This window comes from Postia placenta (assembly GCF_002117355.1).
Source record: "Postia placenta MAD-698-R-SB12 unplaced genomic scaffold POSPLAscaffold_11, whole genome shotgun sequence".
Lineage (NCBI taxonomy): Eukaryota > Fungi > Basidiomycota > Agaricomycetes > Polyporales > Adustoporiaceae > Rhodonia > Rhodonia placenta.
Window position 1 is genome coordinate 259,422 of NW_020169842.1, and position 16,038 is coordinate 275,459.

General features: G+C 50.3%; 4 protein-coding genes across 4 annotated transcripts; 1 reads left to right on the plus strand and 3 right to left on the minus strand.

The window, feature by feature from the left end:
• Positions 1-782: 782 nt before the first annotated feature.
• On the plus strand, positions 783-2,152 carry POSPLADRAFT_1040740 (hypothetical protein). The gene is made up of 5 exons (XM_024477794.1): positions 783-1,114; positions 1,170-1,486; positions 1,540-1,555; positions 1,609-1,762; positions 1,817-2,152. The coding sequence occupies exons 1-5, from the start codon at positions 902-904 to the stop codon at positions 1,876-1,878; spliced, it is 762 nt and encodes a 253-aa protein (XP_024336495.1). The 5' UTR covers positions 783-901; the 3' UTR covers positions 1,879-2,152.
• An 870-nt stretch (positions 2,153-3,022) lies between these two features.
• Positions 3,023-5,322, minus strand: POSPLADRAFT_1087550 (hypothetical protein; the record flags this gene model as incomplete). The annotated part of the gene is given in 13 exon segments (XM_024483053.1): positions 3,023-3,209; positions 3,262-3,382; positions 3,397-3,620; positions 3,670-3,815; positions 3,876-4,001; positions 4,073-4,215; positions 4,269-4,338; positions 4,395-4,464; positions 4,576-4,713; positions 4,764-4,880; positions 4,934-5,007; positions 5,055-5,153; positions 5,203-5,322. Coding segments are annotated over 13 exon segments (1,635 nt in total), but the record flags the coding sequence as incomplete, so codon positions are not given.
• A 2,332-nt stretch (positions 5,323-7,654) lies between these two features.
• Positions 7,655-10,293, minus strand: POSPLADRAFT_1066887 (hypothetical protein). The gene is made up of 16 exons (XM_024482118.1): positions 10,100-10,293; positions 9,873-10,042; positions 9,753-9,817; positions 9,689-9,701; positions 9,519-9,629; positions 9,402-9,452; positions 9,278-9,347; positions 9,127-9,220; positions 8,808-9,074; positions 8,687-8,754; positions 8,592-8,627; positions 8,471-8,540; positions 8,379-8,416; positions 8,223-8,329; positions 8,065-8,166; positions 7,655-8,000 (listed from the first exon to the last, which is right to left on the minus strand). The coding sequence occupies exons 1-16, from the start codon at positions 10,267-10,269 to the stop codon at positions 7,783-7,785; spliced, it is 1,650 nt and encodes a 549-aa protein (XP_024336497.1). The 5' UTR covers positions 10,270-10,293; the 3' UTR covers positions 7,655-7,782.
• A 3,806-nt stretch (positions 10,294-14,099) lies between these two features.
• Positions 14,100-15,756, minus strand: POSPLADRAFT_1171933 (hypothetical protein; the record flags this gene model as incomplete). The annotated part of the gene is made up of 6 exons (XM_024488158.1): positions 14,100-14,494; positions 14,551-14,998; positions 15,053-15,190; positions 15,242-15,421; positions 15,481-15,603; positions 15,660-15,756. 6 exons carry the CDS (start codon positions 15,754-15,756, stop codon positions 14,173-14,175), a joined length of 1,308 nt encoding a protein of 435 aa, XP_024336498.1. The 3' UTR covers positions 14,100-14,172.
• Positions 15,757-16,038: the final 282 nt, after the last annotated feature.

A 16,038-nucleotide genomic window follows, 5' to 3' on the forward strand; every position in this document is an offset into this window, starting at 1 on the left:
GTAGTAGTTTTACTATCTTGCTAAGGTTCCGTGCCACGTTTGGCTTGTATCTATGGCACAGGGGACTACACACCATAGTTTGCACAGTGGTAGTCACGATGGCGCAACTTCTATAGAATGCTTAGAGTACAGCTAGCTTGTATGTTTGTACGCAGAGGCATGTAGTAGTATGGTTTTGCTAGTCACTTACAGCTTGTAATTACAATCATTATTATCATCAATGAGAATGCAAATTTAATTTCTGCGCTGTGAGACCCAAAGAATCTGATAATGATGATCAATTGATGGATAGGCAGTGTCTACCGGTGCTATGGAGCCTATGAGCCTCGCGGTCTATGGTGCTACATAGCACTTTGCAAGATCAGGCGGATCTACATAGCACTACATAATCGGGGGGTAGTCTATCGCTCTATGCGGTCTACAGGACCTACATAGAGCTATGTAGGTTTGGGCATTTTTCCTGATGATAGGTCCATTTTCACGCACCTCGCACGCGGAGACAGAAGAATCTCTCGGATTCAGTTGTGTGAGAACAGATCACAGCGTCCGCGATGGGGTCGTTTTCGAACCGCCACGTTCGTCAGCCATGATATCTTCTCCCCCTGCGCTGACATTCTGTACCTGAGACTCGGGGAGACCGAGACCGGCAACACCAAGGTGCGACGACAAACAGACTGATGTGCATGGATGATGGCTGTCCAAGACAAGTAGCGCCGGCCCTTGGCCCCGCAGCTCTATCCACACTCTTACATACACTCGGATCCCTTCCCTCCGACCGCTGGCCAGTCGGTCTCTCTAGGGCTATCATATCATTGCTTGAATATTCGGAATACCCGTCTCCTGCGATTCCCTTGCATTGCCATATGCTGTCCCGTCGTGCACCCATCTCTGAATGCTGATCATGTTCTACTCCACGCTCGTCCTTACAGTGTTCTCGACGCTCGCGATGCAAGTTCTCTCTTCTCCGGTCTTATTCATTGCCCACGAGGGCGTAAACCAAGTACCACTTTCCTCTTCAAGCACACGACGGAAATATGAGAATGGGGAGCTACCTCCGGAGGAGAATACGCCGGGATGGGTCGATCCGCGATTGCTCGGGGGACGGCTGCTCGATGTATGTTTTTTCCTCGTCTACACACATTCCACATCACCTACACTCGCCTGCATAGTGGGCATATGGCACCCTCGGTGAGCCGCTCAACGTGATCATCTCTGGCCTTTCCGACCCGTACATCCTCACCGAGCCCGGGCTGCACGCCTACGCCAAGTCCATCGGATACTCAGAGGAGTGCCTCGGTCTGCACTACGGGGACATTCACAATGCGGACCTTGGCGACGGTCTAGGCCGCAAGCCGGAGCAGTTCCTCGCTCGCCAGGACTATTTTCCAGTCATGGGGACGTGTTGGGAGAGTGTGCGCGGCGGGCATCATTTTAGGGCGTGGCGGCAGAACGGCACACTCGCAGACAGCGGGGCATGGTTTCTGGGGTGTGTATTATGCATGCTTGTGTTTCGCAGACGCTTACGACACTCTGCACCAGTGCATCGCTAGAGAAGGTGATATTATCTGGTTAGGTATCACGGTGCTGGCGATCTAAACTAGCGCGTAGGATTCGTCGAAGAACCACCAGATCGTGCCTAACGGCTACAACGTCGGCCGTGACTTCCTCGTCGAGCAAGCGACGGCAGGAAGTCGTTGGAAAGGCATGTGGTGGATGGCAGATGTAGAATGGAGGGCTGGACTTTTGCAGAAGGGAAGCCGAGGTCCGTACATGTCTATCTGCTGTGAAGACTCAAGCTGACCTGGATCAATCGAAGGCGTGAACCATGATATAGAGCAAGACGGAGTTGTCGCCATCTTAACTGTCAACAGACTGTAGCTCTCCTCTCGCCCAAGCCCTTACGACTGACGACCTACCATTTGACGACCTGGTGATCCCACGACTAACCGAAAGTCGGGGCTGAAACCGTACATGCATACATTGCGGAACTTCGTGCGCAAATATTTACTTCCTATTCTTGTTTATACTTTTTCTTGGGACTCTAGGCCTCTGATCTTGGCTTACGCAAATACAATTGTATGTATTCCATATCGCAAACCCCACCTGCATGTACGCATAGTCCCGTGTAATGTCTAGCACATCTATACTTGTTAACATCTGGACGGGAACCCTTGGTCTTGCATACTAATATTATCTCAGGGTGCTGTATATTCAAATTATTATTCGTAGTTGACTCGTGGAATATAAATGCGACAATGATGTATGCGGATGCGAGCAGAGAGGAAAGGGATATGCAAATGATCACAGAACATCATAATAATACGACAAAAGAACAATTCAAGAGACGAATCCATGCAGTCTATCCTCGTCCTCGTCCTCACATAGCAATGCCAGTGCCCGCTGGCTCCACTTCCTCATCATGCGAATCCTCAACAAGAAGCTCGTGTGGCACGCTGGCCTTATGAGAAGCACCATTGGGCGTTGCCGTGTCGCCGTACAACTCGTCCAAGTCCCTCGGCCGCAGCTCGGGCGGCAAGTCGTCTTCCACCACGGGGACTGGCGGCCTTGGCATACTTTCTCGGGAAGGCGTCGGCGGCATCGGCGACTGTCCGCGCGCCGATGTCGACACCGACGATCCGCTCTCCCGCCGTGACGACGCCAATGATGGCGCCAGTGACGTACGTGACGAACGCGGTGAGAAGAACGACCCGACCCATCCGCTGAACCGGGTCGGCTCCGGCATGGGCGGTGGCGGTGGCGGTGGTGCGGGCACAGGATGCGTCATGGCCATGCTCAGAGGGCGCAGCCCGCTGGACCGCTGTTGTGGGCGCGGGCCGTCCAACGAGCCCCTCTGAAGCTCTGGAGAGCCTGGGCGGGAGCCACTAGCCGCTGCATTCCGCTTCTCCATGTCATCGACGCTGCTCGAGGTACTTGATGACCCCATCGAGCTCTCGCTCGAGTTGGTGGCAGTCACGGGAGGAGTTCCCTGGCTGCTATTGCCGCTCGAGGAGTCGGTGTTGTTCCGCGACATCCACCGGCCACGTACGCCTTCCATTGCTTTCATCAAATTCGTCGACCCCGATGCCAGTGTGCGTGATATCGCCTCCCGCGTGGGCGCGAGCTGCTGATCGAGCTTAAGTTCCTGTATGCCCTCCGATAGCCGGAGGCCGATGTCCGCGACGACGGATGGCTTGTCGCTACATGGATGTCTACACAAAATATGTCACTCATGGCTCCTGAAGGTTCGCGCGCGCTACTTACCTTGCTTCAACAAAGTCAAAGAGATTGGGTTCAGTGACGCGTTGCCAGACTTCATATGCATTTGTCTTCTTGAACTCTTTGATCCAGAGCGCATTAAAGTCTTGTGTTGAGTTCGGGTCACCTTAGTGAAGCAACATCGATGAGATGTACCAGGCATGACGTGTGACATCTCAGAACACATACCTGCTTCAATGCCGATACCACCTGCTTGTACTTTCGCCAGGAAATCCGCGTACTTAACAGAGGACAACACAGCAGAGATATACTCATCAAACTGAGCAAAGGATGAGTACAATATTGCATACACAGAAGCCATGAAGCGTGCCTTCTGCCGTAAGTAATCGTCACTGCCCTTGAAGCTGGGAGGGATGAGTTGTCATCCCTGCGCGCAAAAATAATACTACATACTGCATGTCCAACGGTTTCGTGGGGTCTTCCACAAAGGTATCGTTCACGTCTCGAACGATATCATCCATCCATTTTCTGTCTGCGGGCGTTAACCCAGCGATCCGTTCAAGTTTGGGGTCGCGAAACTCCATCGTGCCGTTTTCTACCTGGTGATGGCAACAGTATTGAGCGCACATCAAACAACGTGAAAAAAGCGAAAAACGAACGTTAACAAGGATATCCACTTCCTTCTGCTGCGTGACGATTGTGTTCGTGCTCCCACACAACCAACTCTGCGTATCCTTTAGCATGTCGAGCTGCTGTAATGGCAAATACGGCTGGAAGAACGCATCCTGTTACAAATGAGCATGTTGAATGAGAACCAGTCGAGAATGCAAGATGGTGGCGTCACGATAGATCGTACCTTTCCGAATAGATCAAGGGGCATACCAACAAATGTCATCATGCTCTTGGGATCGGACGTCTTTAATGACGTGGGACGGGAGAGCGTCTGCGCGCGGGCGGCAAGGGGCGGTGACCCGCAATCATCCAAATTTTGCAGCAAGCCTATGGCATGCCGTTCATCTCACCAACTTACATGGCACGAAGTAGGAACGTACCTGGCATTAGTGTGACAAGTGAGTATTGATACGTGCAAAGCCGTTCCACGGGATGTCCAAAGAACATAATCTAGACACAACAGTCAGTATCTCTCACCCCACTGGGGTTTCAGTCAGGGACCTCACCTTCTTCTGCAACATGAGCGCCTTAAGAAGGACCAGCGTTCGCTGTCGAAATGTATGCACAAGTTCTCGTCTATACGAATGAGCACAGACTTCCAACAATCAGTAGAAAGTCAATCACTTACAGACTAGTTCCTACTTGTAAACACAGTAAGAACTCGGTGCAATTTCAGCATAGAATTACGCACCCATGTACAACCCACTCTCAGTCATCTGACTACGAAGCGAGTGCTCCAATGACATATGGAAGTCATCCAAGATGCTCATGTCAGAGAAGTTACGCTGAGCGAATAACGCTTTTGTAATAACACCAAGTCGGTCGCTGAAGCCGAGTTCAAACAAGCTGACGAATAGTAGCACTGTCACACGCACCGTATGAGACCGAACACCGGTTTTGACGCAAGCACGACGACAGCTTTCTGTACCGTAGACCGTGTAACGTCTGGATCCTTCACGAGCAGATCTGCGGCACTAATCTGGCGGTTACACCTGAACGAGGACATAAGATGACCAAATGTATGCGGGATGAGAGGGCGACTGACGAAATACCAAAAATAGTGGTAGGACTCGGAGATGTTGATGGTACGAGATGGAAGTACGAGTAGTCTTCGGAAGACTAATGCCATTTAGCATGAGGTCAGAGAACAAGTGGACGTGGCTCACTAAGTGAGCACCATCAGGAAGCGCGAGGAACGGTAAGATCTTGGCGATCTCCTCGTCCTCGACGACGTCCCCACGGGAGAACTCAATCTTGGGTCCGACCTTCACCCCAATGAATGACAAGATTCAACACAGAAGCTGTCACACATACCAGATGATCGAAGTCTACCAAAGCGATCCCAAGCACGAGTGGACCCTGTGTGGCCTGAGGCAGGAGCGACTCAGGACGCGCCTTCTTGGAATATGACGTGCCCTCTGAGCCAAATGACATAACACTCTCCGTGTCACTCTTCCCCCTGATCCCAGCAGAAGGTCGGGGAGGTGGGGACGCGAGAGCAGGTGCCACAAGTGCAGCGCTGGGAAACTTCTCGCGGTCGTCCACGGATGGAGCAATACTCGAGATAGGAGATTCACCCTCCTCGAGCCGTTGAGTGAAGAGGCTGCGGTCGTCGTCAACATCTGAGCTGAACTGAGTATCAAGCGTGTTGCGTTTCGAAAGGGCAAGACTCTCGCGGATGAATTTGACAGGTGTCTGAGGCTCGGGTCTATGCTCCTCCTGGGCCAAGTCGAGCGGTATTGATATACGAGGTGAGTGCGGAGGTGAGGAAAGCGCAATGGAGCGCTGAGACGCGGTGTCTCCATCCGATGAAGCTACATCAAAAGTCGCGGCATGATATTCATCCTCGCGTTCGGGATGGAGAAGGAAATGGGAGTTGAGAGCATGCGCGGGTGTCTCGTCAAACGGGGAGGGCAGCTTGGACATCCCGGCTACTAGTCCTCGTCATTAAGTACAAGGACATCCTCACAGAGGTGAGATGAAAACATACCTTCGGACTTCAGTCGACTCTATCAGGTTTGACTACGCCTACCGGCTCCTATATGCCACGAGTACTGTTGCTGAGGCGCGTAGCGTACTGTCGTAACGTTGCGGACGTGGAGAACTCGCGAGCCGCAGTAAGGTGAGCCGAAGGGAGTGGTCGGAGGACAAGGTAACAGCACCACGTGCTCGACGGCGAAGTGCCGTGTAATAGCCAACTGCCAGGCTCTTTCGTGGCTGTTCCCTCGAGATGCGTTTCATCCTTAATCCTTCATCTACGTTTCCTCTCTGGTCTGTCTTACGAGTCTTGGCGGCGTCTATGGTACTCTGTCAATGCCCTCAGGCACACAAGAAATCCCACGTAGCATATTACCTCGCCGGCCAACCAACTCGAGTTCAGTAGTAGCGGTTTCCTCCACACGCCGAGAAATCAACGCTTACAAGATATACTATGCTCGCATCCGCTTGATGGCGCCTTCACCGGTCATGATCATTGCTTTACCTAGCTTCAAACGCACATGAAAGACAGCGCTGGTACGTCAAGTTTTATATTCAGTGGACAGCGTCAAGTTTCAGGAAGTTCGGAATTGTCATGGTCATTCCAGGACTCCCCCTTGTTCATGACTACATTTCGATTGTTTCATGACTTGTAGTCAAGGCAGAAGGAAGCGGGGCACTGGATGTAGGGCATCTTTAAATGTGATTGATAAACAGTTACGCCGAATGGATTATATCTTGATGGAACCGCTTCTGATGATATGGCCCCAAACGATTAACACAATTAGAAACCCGAGTGTTTACCGGTGTGTAAAGGAACGATACTGTTTCATATTCGCTTCTCTATATAGAGTGCAAGGTGACCATTCAATCTGGACCTGCAGCTGGTCCAAAGGACTCGCAGTCGCGTTCACCTTGAATGTGTCTACAGTCATCGCGACCAGTGGGGTCGGGTTCACCAACATCAGCAACAGCAGGGCAAACGAATCGGACCCGTTCCCTCCGGAGAGAAAGCTAGGGTAAGGAGTCTGTCTTTCCGAAGCGTTGTGGTTTAAGTTGTCTGCAGGGCTATCTGAGAAAGATCAGTCAAAATCTGGACGATATATGCATAACTGATGGTATCTATTCTAATATCATCAAGAGGTAGAGTTCTGACTCCAAACTGATTGCAATCCAGTAGCGGATACGATGGAGAAGCATGTCCAGCGCACATCATGTCATTCAGAGTCCCCGTGTCAATCGGTGATCCCTAAATTTACCTGCGGTGTTGGCGAGCGCATATGTTTTACAGCCTTACGACGTCTGGATATGAAGCATATGCCTGCGCTCGGGGAGTTTCAGGATATACAGTGTCAATCAAAAGCGGTTTACTCACGGCGGCTTGGCATAACGCGTTTCAAAAAAGGAGTTCACATTACTTACGGTAAGGTCTGACTCGTACGGTCCATAGGGGAGGATGATCGTTGGCGCTGAATTTTGGGCGGATATAGGATTGGCCAAGAGAACCCTCGCACCCAGCATAGAGTCGGTATATAGCACACCTGGGCAGAGAACCGCCGCAGGCTATCGGTGGCGACTCATAGTTTGCGTTGCATTCTCGAAGGTAATATCTGTGTGCTTCGTTTGCGACGACTAGGTCCGGTCTGGGGCACATCTGTGGACAGGACATCGACGCCTTACCGCTTTGACATTTGCAATCGCCGCCGCCATGACCTGAAGACTTGTCCTTAGCGGTTCCGTTCAGCTTTCATCCGACTACCATCGAGCTAGTACGACACCATTCGGGAGCGATCGCTGACCATCAGAAGCAGTGTATTTTCCTGACACTACCGAGTCATACTACCTGAACGAAGTGACTTCGTGGTTCTCGTAGAAGGGTTGTTGGATACACTTGCATACGCTATAATCTGCCTGTCTTCAATTCATCCCCATTGCCAGATTATTCAATAGGGTCATCGCATCTGCCCTGAACGTGTCTGTCGTGATCTCGACACTCGGGGTAGGATCCATAAATGTCAACAACGGCGGTGCGGACGGATTGGATCCCCATTGTTCCCAGTTGATTTCCGAAAGAGGGCTGACGCCTGGGGCCAGTCCCTCCGGGGCGTTCGGATTGAGATTGTTCGCGAAGTTGACTGATAAATATCCCAAGTTAGCATGTACTCCGGGTAATGCTAGTGTGCAAATCTCCGGACTCACTGATTATATCCGTTCCAACATAATCGATGGCGGTGAAAAATTCATCCAGATCAGAGGAGTGAAAGGAGCCGAGGTACGGAACAGCTTTGTTTCGCTGGTAAACTGAAACGCAGTCTGAGACTACCCGTCTTTGCATTGACAATCGACTCATCACTTACGGTACGCCCACGCGTCTTGGGTTTGAGACACATACTGTAGCGTTAATCTTCGTGGAGCTTGCCACATCCAGTCACCCTGGAACGCCGCCAAACGTTTGTTTTGCGACCTTATCAAAGATTGTAACGCAAGAATGTGGAAATGCGTTAGTAACTTACGTTAAGATATTGAGCAACCCTGTTTCAAAGGGCGAACCCTGCCGTCAATGAGTAGCGCCTCTCGGATGTGATGATAGTGTTCCGATGCTTACATCAAGTGGATCGGCAGGGTAAGCTTCCCCGACAGAGGCCAACTGGGAAGAAGTAATGTTGGTGAGGTAACTTCATCGGAGGTCAGTATGTGTCCTATAGTTCGGAGCGGGGATCACTTACTACGTGTTAATATAGGTCAAGAATTCGTCATCCGTCCTACGAAGACCATGCATGAGGACATGCGGAGCATGCTATAGTCACTACAAAAGACTGACGTGACATTCAGATTACCGAGTGAAAACAAGGTTCCCTCGTCATCGCAGTCTCCAGTAATGATTGGAACCTGACCCACGTATGATGAGCCAAGAACGATGACGAGGAAACAGAGGGTCGCACCTTGGCATATTGACCAGACATCAAATATTCAGGGCCGCCCTGAGTTAGGATATCGCCATCAATTCGGGGCTCCCAAGCGAGATCTAGGCTTTGGTATGCGAAGATGCTCGGACTCAGAGCAACGGCCGTCAAGAGCGTCTCGTACGGTACATCGCGCAGACAGTCCAGAGTATCTGCTGTCCCCGAGCAGCCAGTATCTTCGACGAGCTGATCGTAGTACGGCTGCCCTTCAGAAATATCTTGAAGCGGTATGGGAGAGCCTGATTCCTGAAAAGGGGGCAATCTTCAGCTAAGCAAGCAGAGCAACAAAGTATGAGACTGCCATAATCGCTCCCCGGAACAGACCCTCAGTATTACCACCATTCCAAATCAAGTGCGCGGCAACCGAGTACGCGCCTGCACTTTCGCCCCATCTACCCAGGGATTCGTTAGTATGTCCCTTGAGGCTAGATGCTGCAGAATTAGCTCACATGGTAACTTTGCTAGGGTCACCGCCAAACTCCGAGATGTACTGGTTAACCCATTGCATGGCAAAACGCTCTGGGTGAGAATCAAACATCAGAAAGCCTCACGAATACATGCGTGATTGCTTACGGTCTCTGAGTCCCAAGTTTCCCACACCAGCTTCTTTCACTTCCGTACCACCTAGGAAGCCAAGTGCTTCAAGCTCTGATATCAGTGCAATGCAACAAAGCAGGCTGGATAAATTACCACTCAGACGGTAGTTATGAGAGACAAATACGATCGGTTCGCCGAGAGTAATTGAACGCTCGACAAGCGTCGTCCCGGGATTTAGCGCGGAATCTCCGAGCTCAAATCCCCCTGAAAAGAAGCATCGTCGTTGTGTAACCAATCATCACGCACATTTTATAAGGCTATACCTCCGAAAATCCACTAGCGTGCATGTTCAACACAAGCCATGCTCGTCAACGTGCAACCACTCACAAAAACAACGGGCAAGTTGTCGCCTGCGGATGCAGACGACGGCTTGAAGATATTGATCGACAAACCTAGCACGATCCTCGATCAGACATCACTTACGTTCGCACGGTTGATGGGCCTCACAATCTTCGGAGATGATCGAGATACTCGGGGGCGACCAGCCCAAGTTCGAGGGTGCACTCTCTGGAAGGACAAGGCCTTGCTGCGGACAGGCTGGTCCGAATGACACTGCTTGTTGAATGCCGTCAAAGGCAGTTGGCGCCTGAGGGAGGTTGAAGCGCAGATTTCCAACTCTGCAATGTCAAACATCGAAAGATGTCCTCAAACAATTTGTGAAAGCTAGTACGCACGGTGGTTCGGCAAAAGGCATACCAAGAAATGCATCCACTTCACCATCGGTATAACCCTGAAACGCTCCATAGGACAAATTGACAGTAGGCGCTGACGCTCGAGGCAACACAGGGCTCGCTGTCAGTGGCCTGGCGGCCAACGTCAACAGAGGTATCAAGAGACTGAACATCCTAGACTCCAACGGGGCCTGGCGATGACCGGTGGCAATGTTCATGCATGCTCGCCGCATTTATACAATGGCAGCGGCCTGGTTAAGTCATGGGAATCCTTCTGAGCAAATTTGAGACATCCTCAAAAGCGGCGATAGAATGGAAGGATGACCACGGTTATTTCTGTTGTTGTGCTAGCATGAAGCGATCCAGCTCCGCGGAAGCCAACGCTGGGGAGCAAACATCATGCGACTTATGCCGAGAGACTTGACATGCGGTACGGCGAAGGGCCAACTACATTGGAAGGATCATTTGATCGGCTTCACCAAGATTCGACTCACCTCTGTATAATTAGAGCGGTACAATGCCATATGGTCGCAGGAATCGCAGCCAATGAGAAGGTCATGAGGAGGACTAGTCCGTGGATTATGCGAACATGATTGATAAACGGCCCGGGTACCTGCAGGCACGATTCGTGCACGAGTGCTACCAAGTATACTTCGATACATGGAAGAAACACCGTGATTGAATACACGTTGAGAGGTCGTTAACGACGGTTTTGGCTACGTCGCTCCTAGCAAGAGGAGCCTGGGACGAACTCGCACTTTTATGTCAATGCGATCATAGTCGCTACAATTACCTCTAGCTATTGGCTGTCAAAGTCTCGCCACAAGGCTCGGCAAGGATGAGGTGAAAAGACCTGTTAAACACCGCGGCCCCGGTGAGGATTATGGCATGGAGTGGGAGAGTCGAAGCTGCGCACAAAGTTTGACAAATCATGGGGTCTTGACATTAGTTTTGTTCCCCGCCGTGCCTGTGATTGTCGATCCTCGACAACATCCGTTCTCTATTCCGGCTTGGATAATCACATGGAGTAGGAGTGGTAGCTCTGCTATATCCATCCCACCTCGTGGGCAGTCAAGGTCTGGGGATATGAAATGCTTAACGGGGCCGTCGTGTGCGAGATCAAATCCGAGTTGTCCAGTCCATATGAGTGTTCATCACATACAATAAATCTTCGTTAGCAGCTAGCTTACGATTGTAACAGGCTTAGAGCAACGATTGAATCTAGTACCGTATTGAGAAGCATCCACGCACCAAGAAACTGGTAGGCAGTAAGACTAAGTAATGGCTAGTAAATAGCGTGAGTAGATAATGTCATTTGGGATCGCAAATCGGTCAAATCAGATAAGCTTCCTGCCCGGGCCAAACCACCCTAATGCCCGCCCCGGCACTCGTTTTGGTCCGCCCCGGTCAGTGATCCGGTCCCTAGCTGCCGGAGATCCTGCATTTAAGAACAGCTTGCCCCCTTCATTAAATATTACGCCTGTTGGACCATTCAAAGCCTCCAAATAATCCCTACATATTAAAAATACTACATGTAGTCCTTTGCATCCCGTACCACACGTTCCGTCTCGCTCGGGTGTCCTCTCGGGTGGCCAATGCGCGTGAGAACCGGCGACCATCGCCGATTAGTCAGGTCTAAGACCCATTTATAGAAGTCTAAGTGGGGCGCCCGCCGAAGCTACCCTTGTGTAGCCTCGCCGTGGTTTGACATTTTATTGGGTATTCATTGAGAAATAGAATAAATGTATTATTACTTCGAGTGTACGCTAGCAGACCCTTCAGGGGTGCTTGTATGACATAATCACCACTTCGAGTGCATTTCGAGCATGCATTAAGCTCAAAGTTCACTGAGGCTGGCTAGCTAAGGCTAGCTAAGGAAACATGATATAACTTGCTGGATGCATTTTTCATAGGCTCTGTTTAGGCCCCAAAGTCAGTGGTTGGATGTTCGAAACAATCCATGGCGAGAGAGGGCTGTTTCTAATTGTGTGGACCGGTGTGCAACCTTGATTTGACAGATGCGGTAGGTGAAATGACTGGATCGCGTAATCGGATGACATTATCCATTTTCACTAGTAAATATCGCATTCTGGCAGCCATCAAACACGTGATTACAATCAAAGTCAGGCGGGCGAAAGTCAAGTCACACAGGTAACAGTAAAAGGCCGTACAGCACGCCCATCAACATCAGCAAAACTAATTCTATCCTGTAAGGCTTCTATAAGGCTTTTAGAACATGCCACAATCAATGCAATCACTCGTAATTATTGTGGTGGTCTGATAAGGCATTATAGCGCTCACGCAAAATGCCAATGTTCGCAATCAATGCCAGAGGTGCAATTCTGATGACGTCCAGCCAATTGATGCCATATTTGTGTTGCCTTGTAATACAATGCAAGTCATCACAAGATATGTACGAACTGCCCATACATGGCATCTATTACCATTTGTGCTGTCATATATGAGGTCGCCAGGATTCTAAGAACATGCCAGACTGAGCAACTGTTTCCTTATGGGCATTACATTGCTGAGGCACTTTTTGCCAGTCATCACAGTTGCTCAGACAGCTCGCAGACATCAAGTTAAGGAGATGTATTGTGTGCACAGAAATACAAGTACTACTATTTTACAATGTACGAGCAAGATACATCACTGGGTCTTTGCAAGACATGCTCAAGCACCAATAGCCATGGTTGATAACCGATCTGTATATATAGAGTCAGTTTGTGTTATGATAGATAACATGCATACTCACTTAGTCCACCACTACGAAAGCACGCTCGGCTGCTTGAGGTGCAACAGTCCAGTCAAAAATCACTATTGCTCCAGACAGACAATGGCAAGCAACGTACCGGGATCACTCCGATTGCACAGCCTATGTAGCAGTCAGCCAGTAGATCAGAGATATCATTGAGTGTTCCTCAAAGCTCGGACTTGAGTTGGTTGGAAAGACAAAGGCGACTCAAAGTCAAGTATGGGAGGTCCTGCTTGGAAGGACCATGGTCCTATATATGCCTAGAGTGTGGGTCGAGCTTTTCCAGAGCAGTCAGACATTGAAAATTCCACGCTATCAGTGGGGCGGCAGAGAATTCAGGGTGTCATGGTCACCCTAACCTAGACCATGCATAGCTCTGGCTATTTGATATGGCAGTGAATTCACTCACATACGGATCTCAGTGTTGCATAGAGATGGCGGCCCACACTCACATCATGTCCGTGTTGGCCGGGAATCCAGTGCCCAGCGAGTCCCTGCTAGACGCTACGTGTGCAAAGTGCATGAAGGCAATTGAAACATGATCCTTATGCTGCCAGGTTGATCGGGAGACTACAGATGCAGAGCGATTGATAAAATAAAAATATGTCTATCAAATGCCAGTCTTCATGGGAGATGCCCACAGAAGAGCATAGTAAGTTTGACTCGAGATACAAAAACGATTGCGTCCAAGAAACAGAGCGGAACCATACCCCTCAGATGGCAATTCTGGGGGAAATCGAGCTTGGATAGTTATGTGTTGGCATTCCTCGAGGGTGTAACCCTAACCTACACGTGAGTAACCGTGAGGTAATACCGGATCTCCCAATTCTGCTGCACGTTCGCAATCACTCGGCATACGGTCGGCCTTCTTGCAAGCCTCATACAAGCCCTGTCAAACCGGGGAATTTATGCCTCAGGATGACAACAGCCCTCCAATTATGTTGAGTGCCTCTCGAATATCATCATCATTGTACCTACATTATAAATACCTTGTCAGGGGTTTATTGCAGGCGGGAATGCTGGTGCGTATTGGTCACCGGCATAAGGCACTGGCATTTTTCAGAGGTTTCGCTGATGAATGCCAGTGCGTTATAACCATTTGATTTGCACAGTGGCAGAATGACGAGCTACACAGACTTGGAGCCTTTCAATCCATAGAGACCATCATGTTATAAGCACAGGTTGAGCGCGAAAGAGAGTCGTATGCTACAGTGTGTTCGGTCGGTCTACGCATCGACAGTACAACAGAGGCTGAAAATTAGTATACAGTATAAAAACGATATGAGGTACCTGACTGTACATCGGACTATTGTGAACACCGTCAAACAATTTCAATGGAGTCCCGGCTCACAGACCAAGGCACGTCTGGTAAGGGCCGTGCAATGACAACCGGCGTGACGTCAAGTGAAGCCGATGGGGGAAGAGGGGGCAGGGGTTTCTCCGTCACCTTCACATCGAGATGAGAAACGTAGGTACTTGAGTCCCCGGAGTGGGACGATGGGGGATACGTCGCCTTGACATTGCCGTCTGGCCCGACGTCATCCAATGACAGTGAAATGGAGATAGGAGGCGGGAATTCAGGTTTCGGACGCTGAATGAAGGTGGGAATAATGGCATCGGCAGGAGGAGGCTTGTTCCTTCGGCTAGCACGCAATAAGTCAGAAGCTCGGCGTGTGCAGGAACATGTGAAATGCCTCACCGAAGTCGCGTCCAGAACGCAAGGCGGCCAAAGGACACCGTGTTGAGTCCTAGTCTCCGCATAACTGATTCGCACGCTACCCGGTAGTGCTTCTGGGCTTCACCCGTAACACCAAATAGCGCGAAAAAAAGCAAGGCACAGGATATTACCGACCACTGGTTGAACGCTACTTGACTCAGAATGGACGGATCGGACTGCTCGATTATCGCGGGGATTTGGTCAACAGCAGAGAAGCCGTAATGCAAGTTCGCTAAGCCTTCCCATTGATATATGGGTACTTGCGTAGCATTCGAAACCAATGTCCAGATTCCGAGGGGGATGGTTAAGCATATCTCAATGCCAGCGAGAACCATGAGGCGGAAGTAGCGGTTGAATTTTAAGCTGCTGTTAGCCGACATCAGCTCGCGTATTTGCTTGTGTCTCTTGTAGAACGCTCGTATGGTAAGTGCTGTTACAGTAGTCAGATTAGTCGCGCTACTATCGCCAATCATGCAATACTGACCGGCGTAGACAGCGGACACCAGACCAATGTATATCGGTGTCGCGTAGAAGAGGAAAGAGGACAAGATCGTGTTTGGTATGGCGAAGATGCATCCAAATCCTTCGATGATGTCGAATCTATGGCCCTGAATAAACCAGTCTATCCATCGTGGTCAACACGGTAAAACCTCACCCATTACTTTAGACTCACATAGTGCGACCTGTACGATAGGAATCCCCAGGCCAATAGACGTGTCGATTAAGACCATGCGGCGCCTGTCGGCACGGCTTGATTGGACAGTGGTAATGTTGGCTATATGATAGATGCGCTTGCTGATCAGGAGAGATGCGGTGGGAATTCCAACACTAGAAGCAATGAGCCACCTCGACGCTAACGTCTTGTGCGTGAGCTCATGTATGTTAAGTGGATCGATGAACGAGAATACACACTGATGTCGCACCAGACGGGTGCCCAATTTATTACGTTGTTTTTCCAGATGACCGCGTTGACGAATTGTATAAGGCATTGGCTGCCAGCCCAAAAGATGTAAAGAACGCAGCCCATGTTCCATGCTGAATACCCTAAGTTAACCAGCCTTGCAGCCACAACTTCAATGTCCCAGACTTACCCTCCAGATGCCAGCACAGCGGGATGTTGACCAGAACGAACCCGATGAACGAAAATGCGATGACGACATTGTGGTAGGTAACCCACGACACGACCATGATATGGAATGCAAGAGAGAGTGGACGGGAAGGACTGTGATGACTTGCTCGAGGTTAGGGCGCTGCCGCTCTGGAGAGCCCTAGATGAGAAAACGATGCACTCAACCCTCGTCTACGACGCAGTCTTCCGGAACATTATATGCTGAAGGCGTTTAGCAGATCTGACTGCTCGTTACTAACCGAGGAGAACGTTGTTTTCATGATGCCCCGCATACGGCAGCCTCAGGACAAAGTGAATCCCATATATGGAACAAGTGAAGTGCCTTCCATTTGGAGAACGGC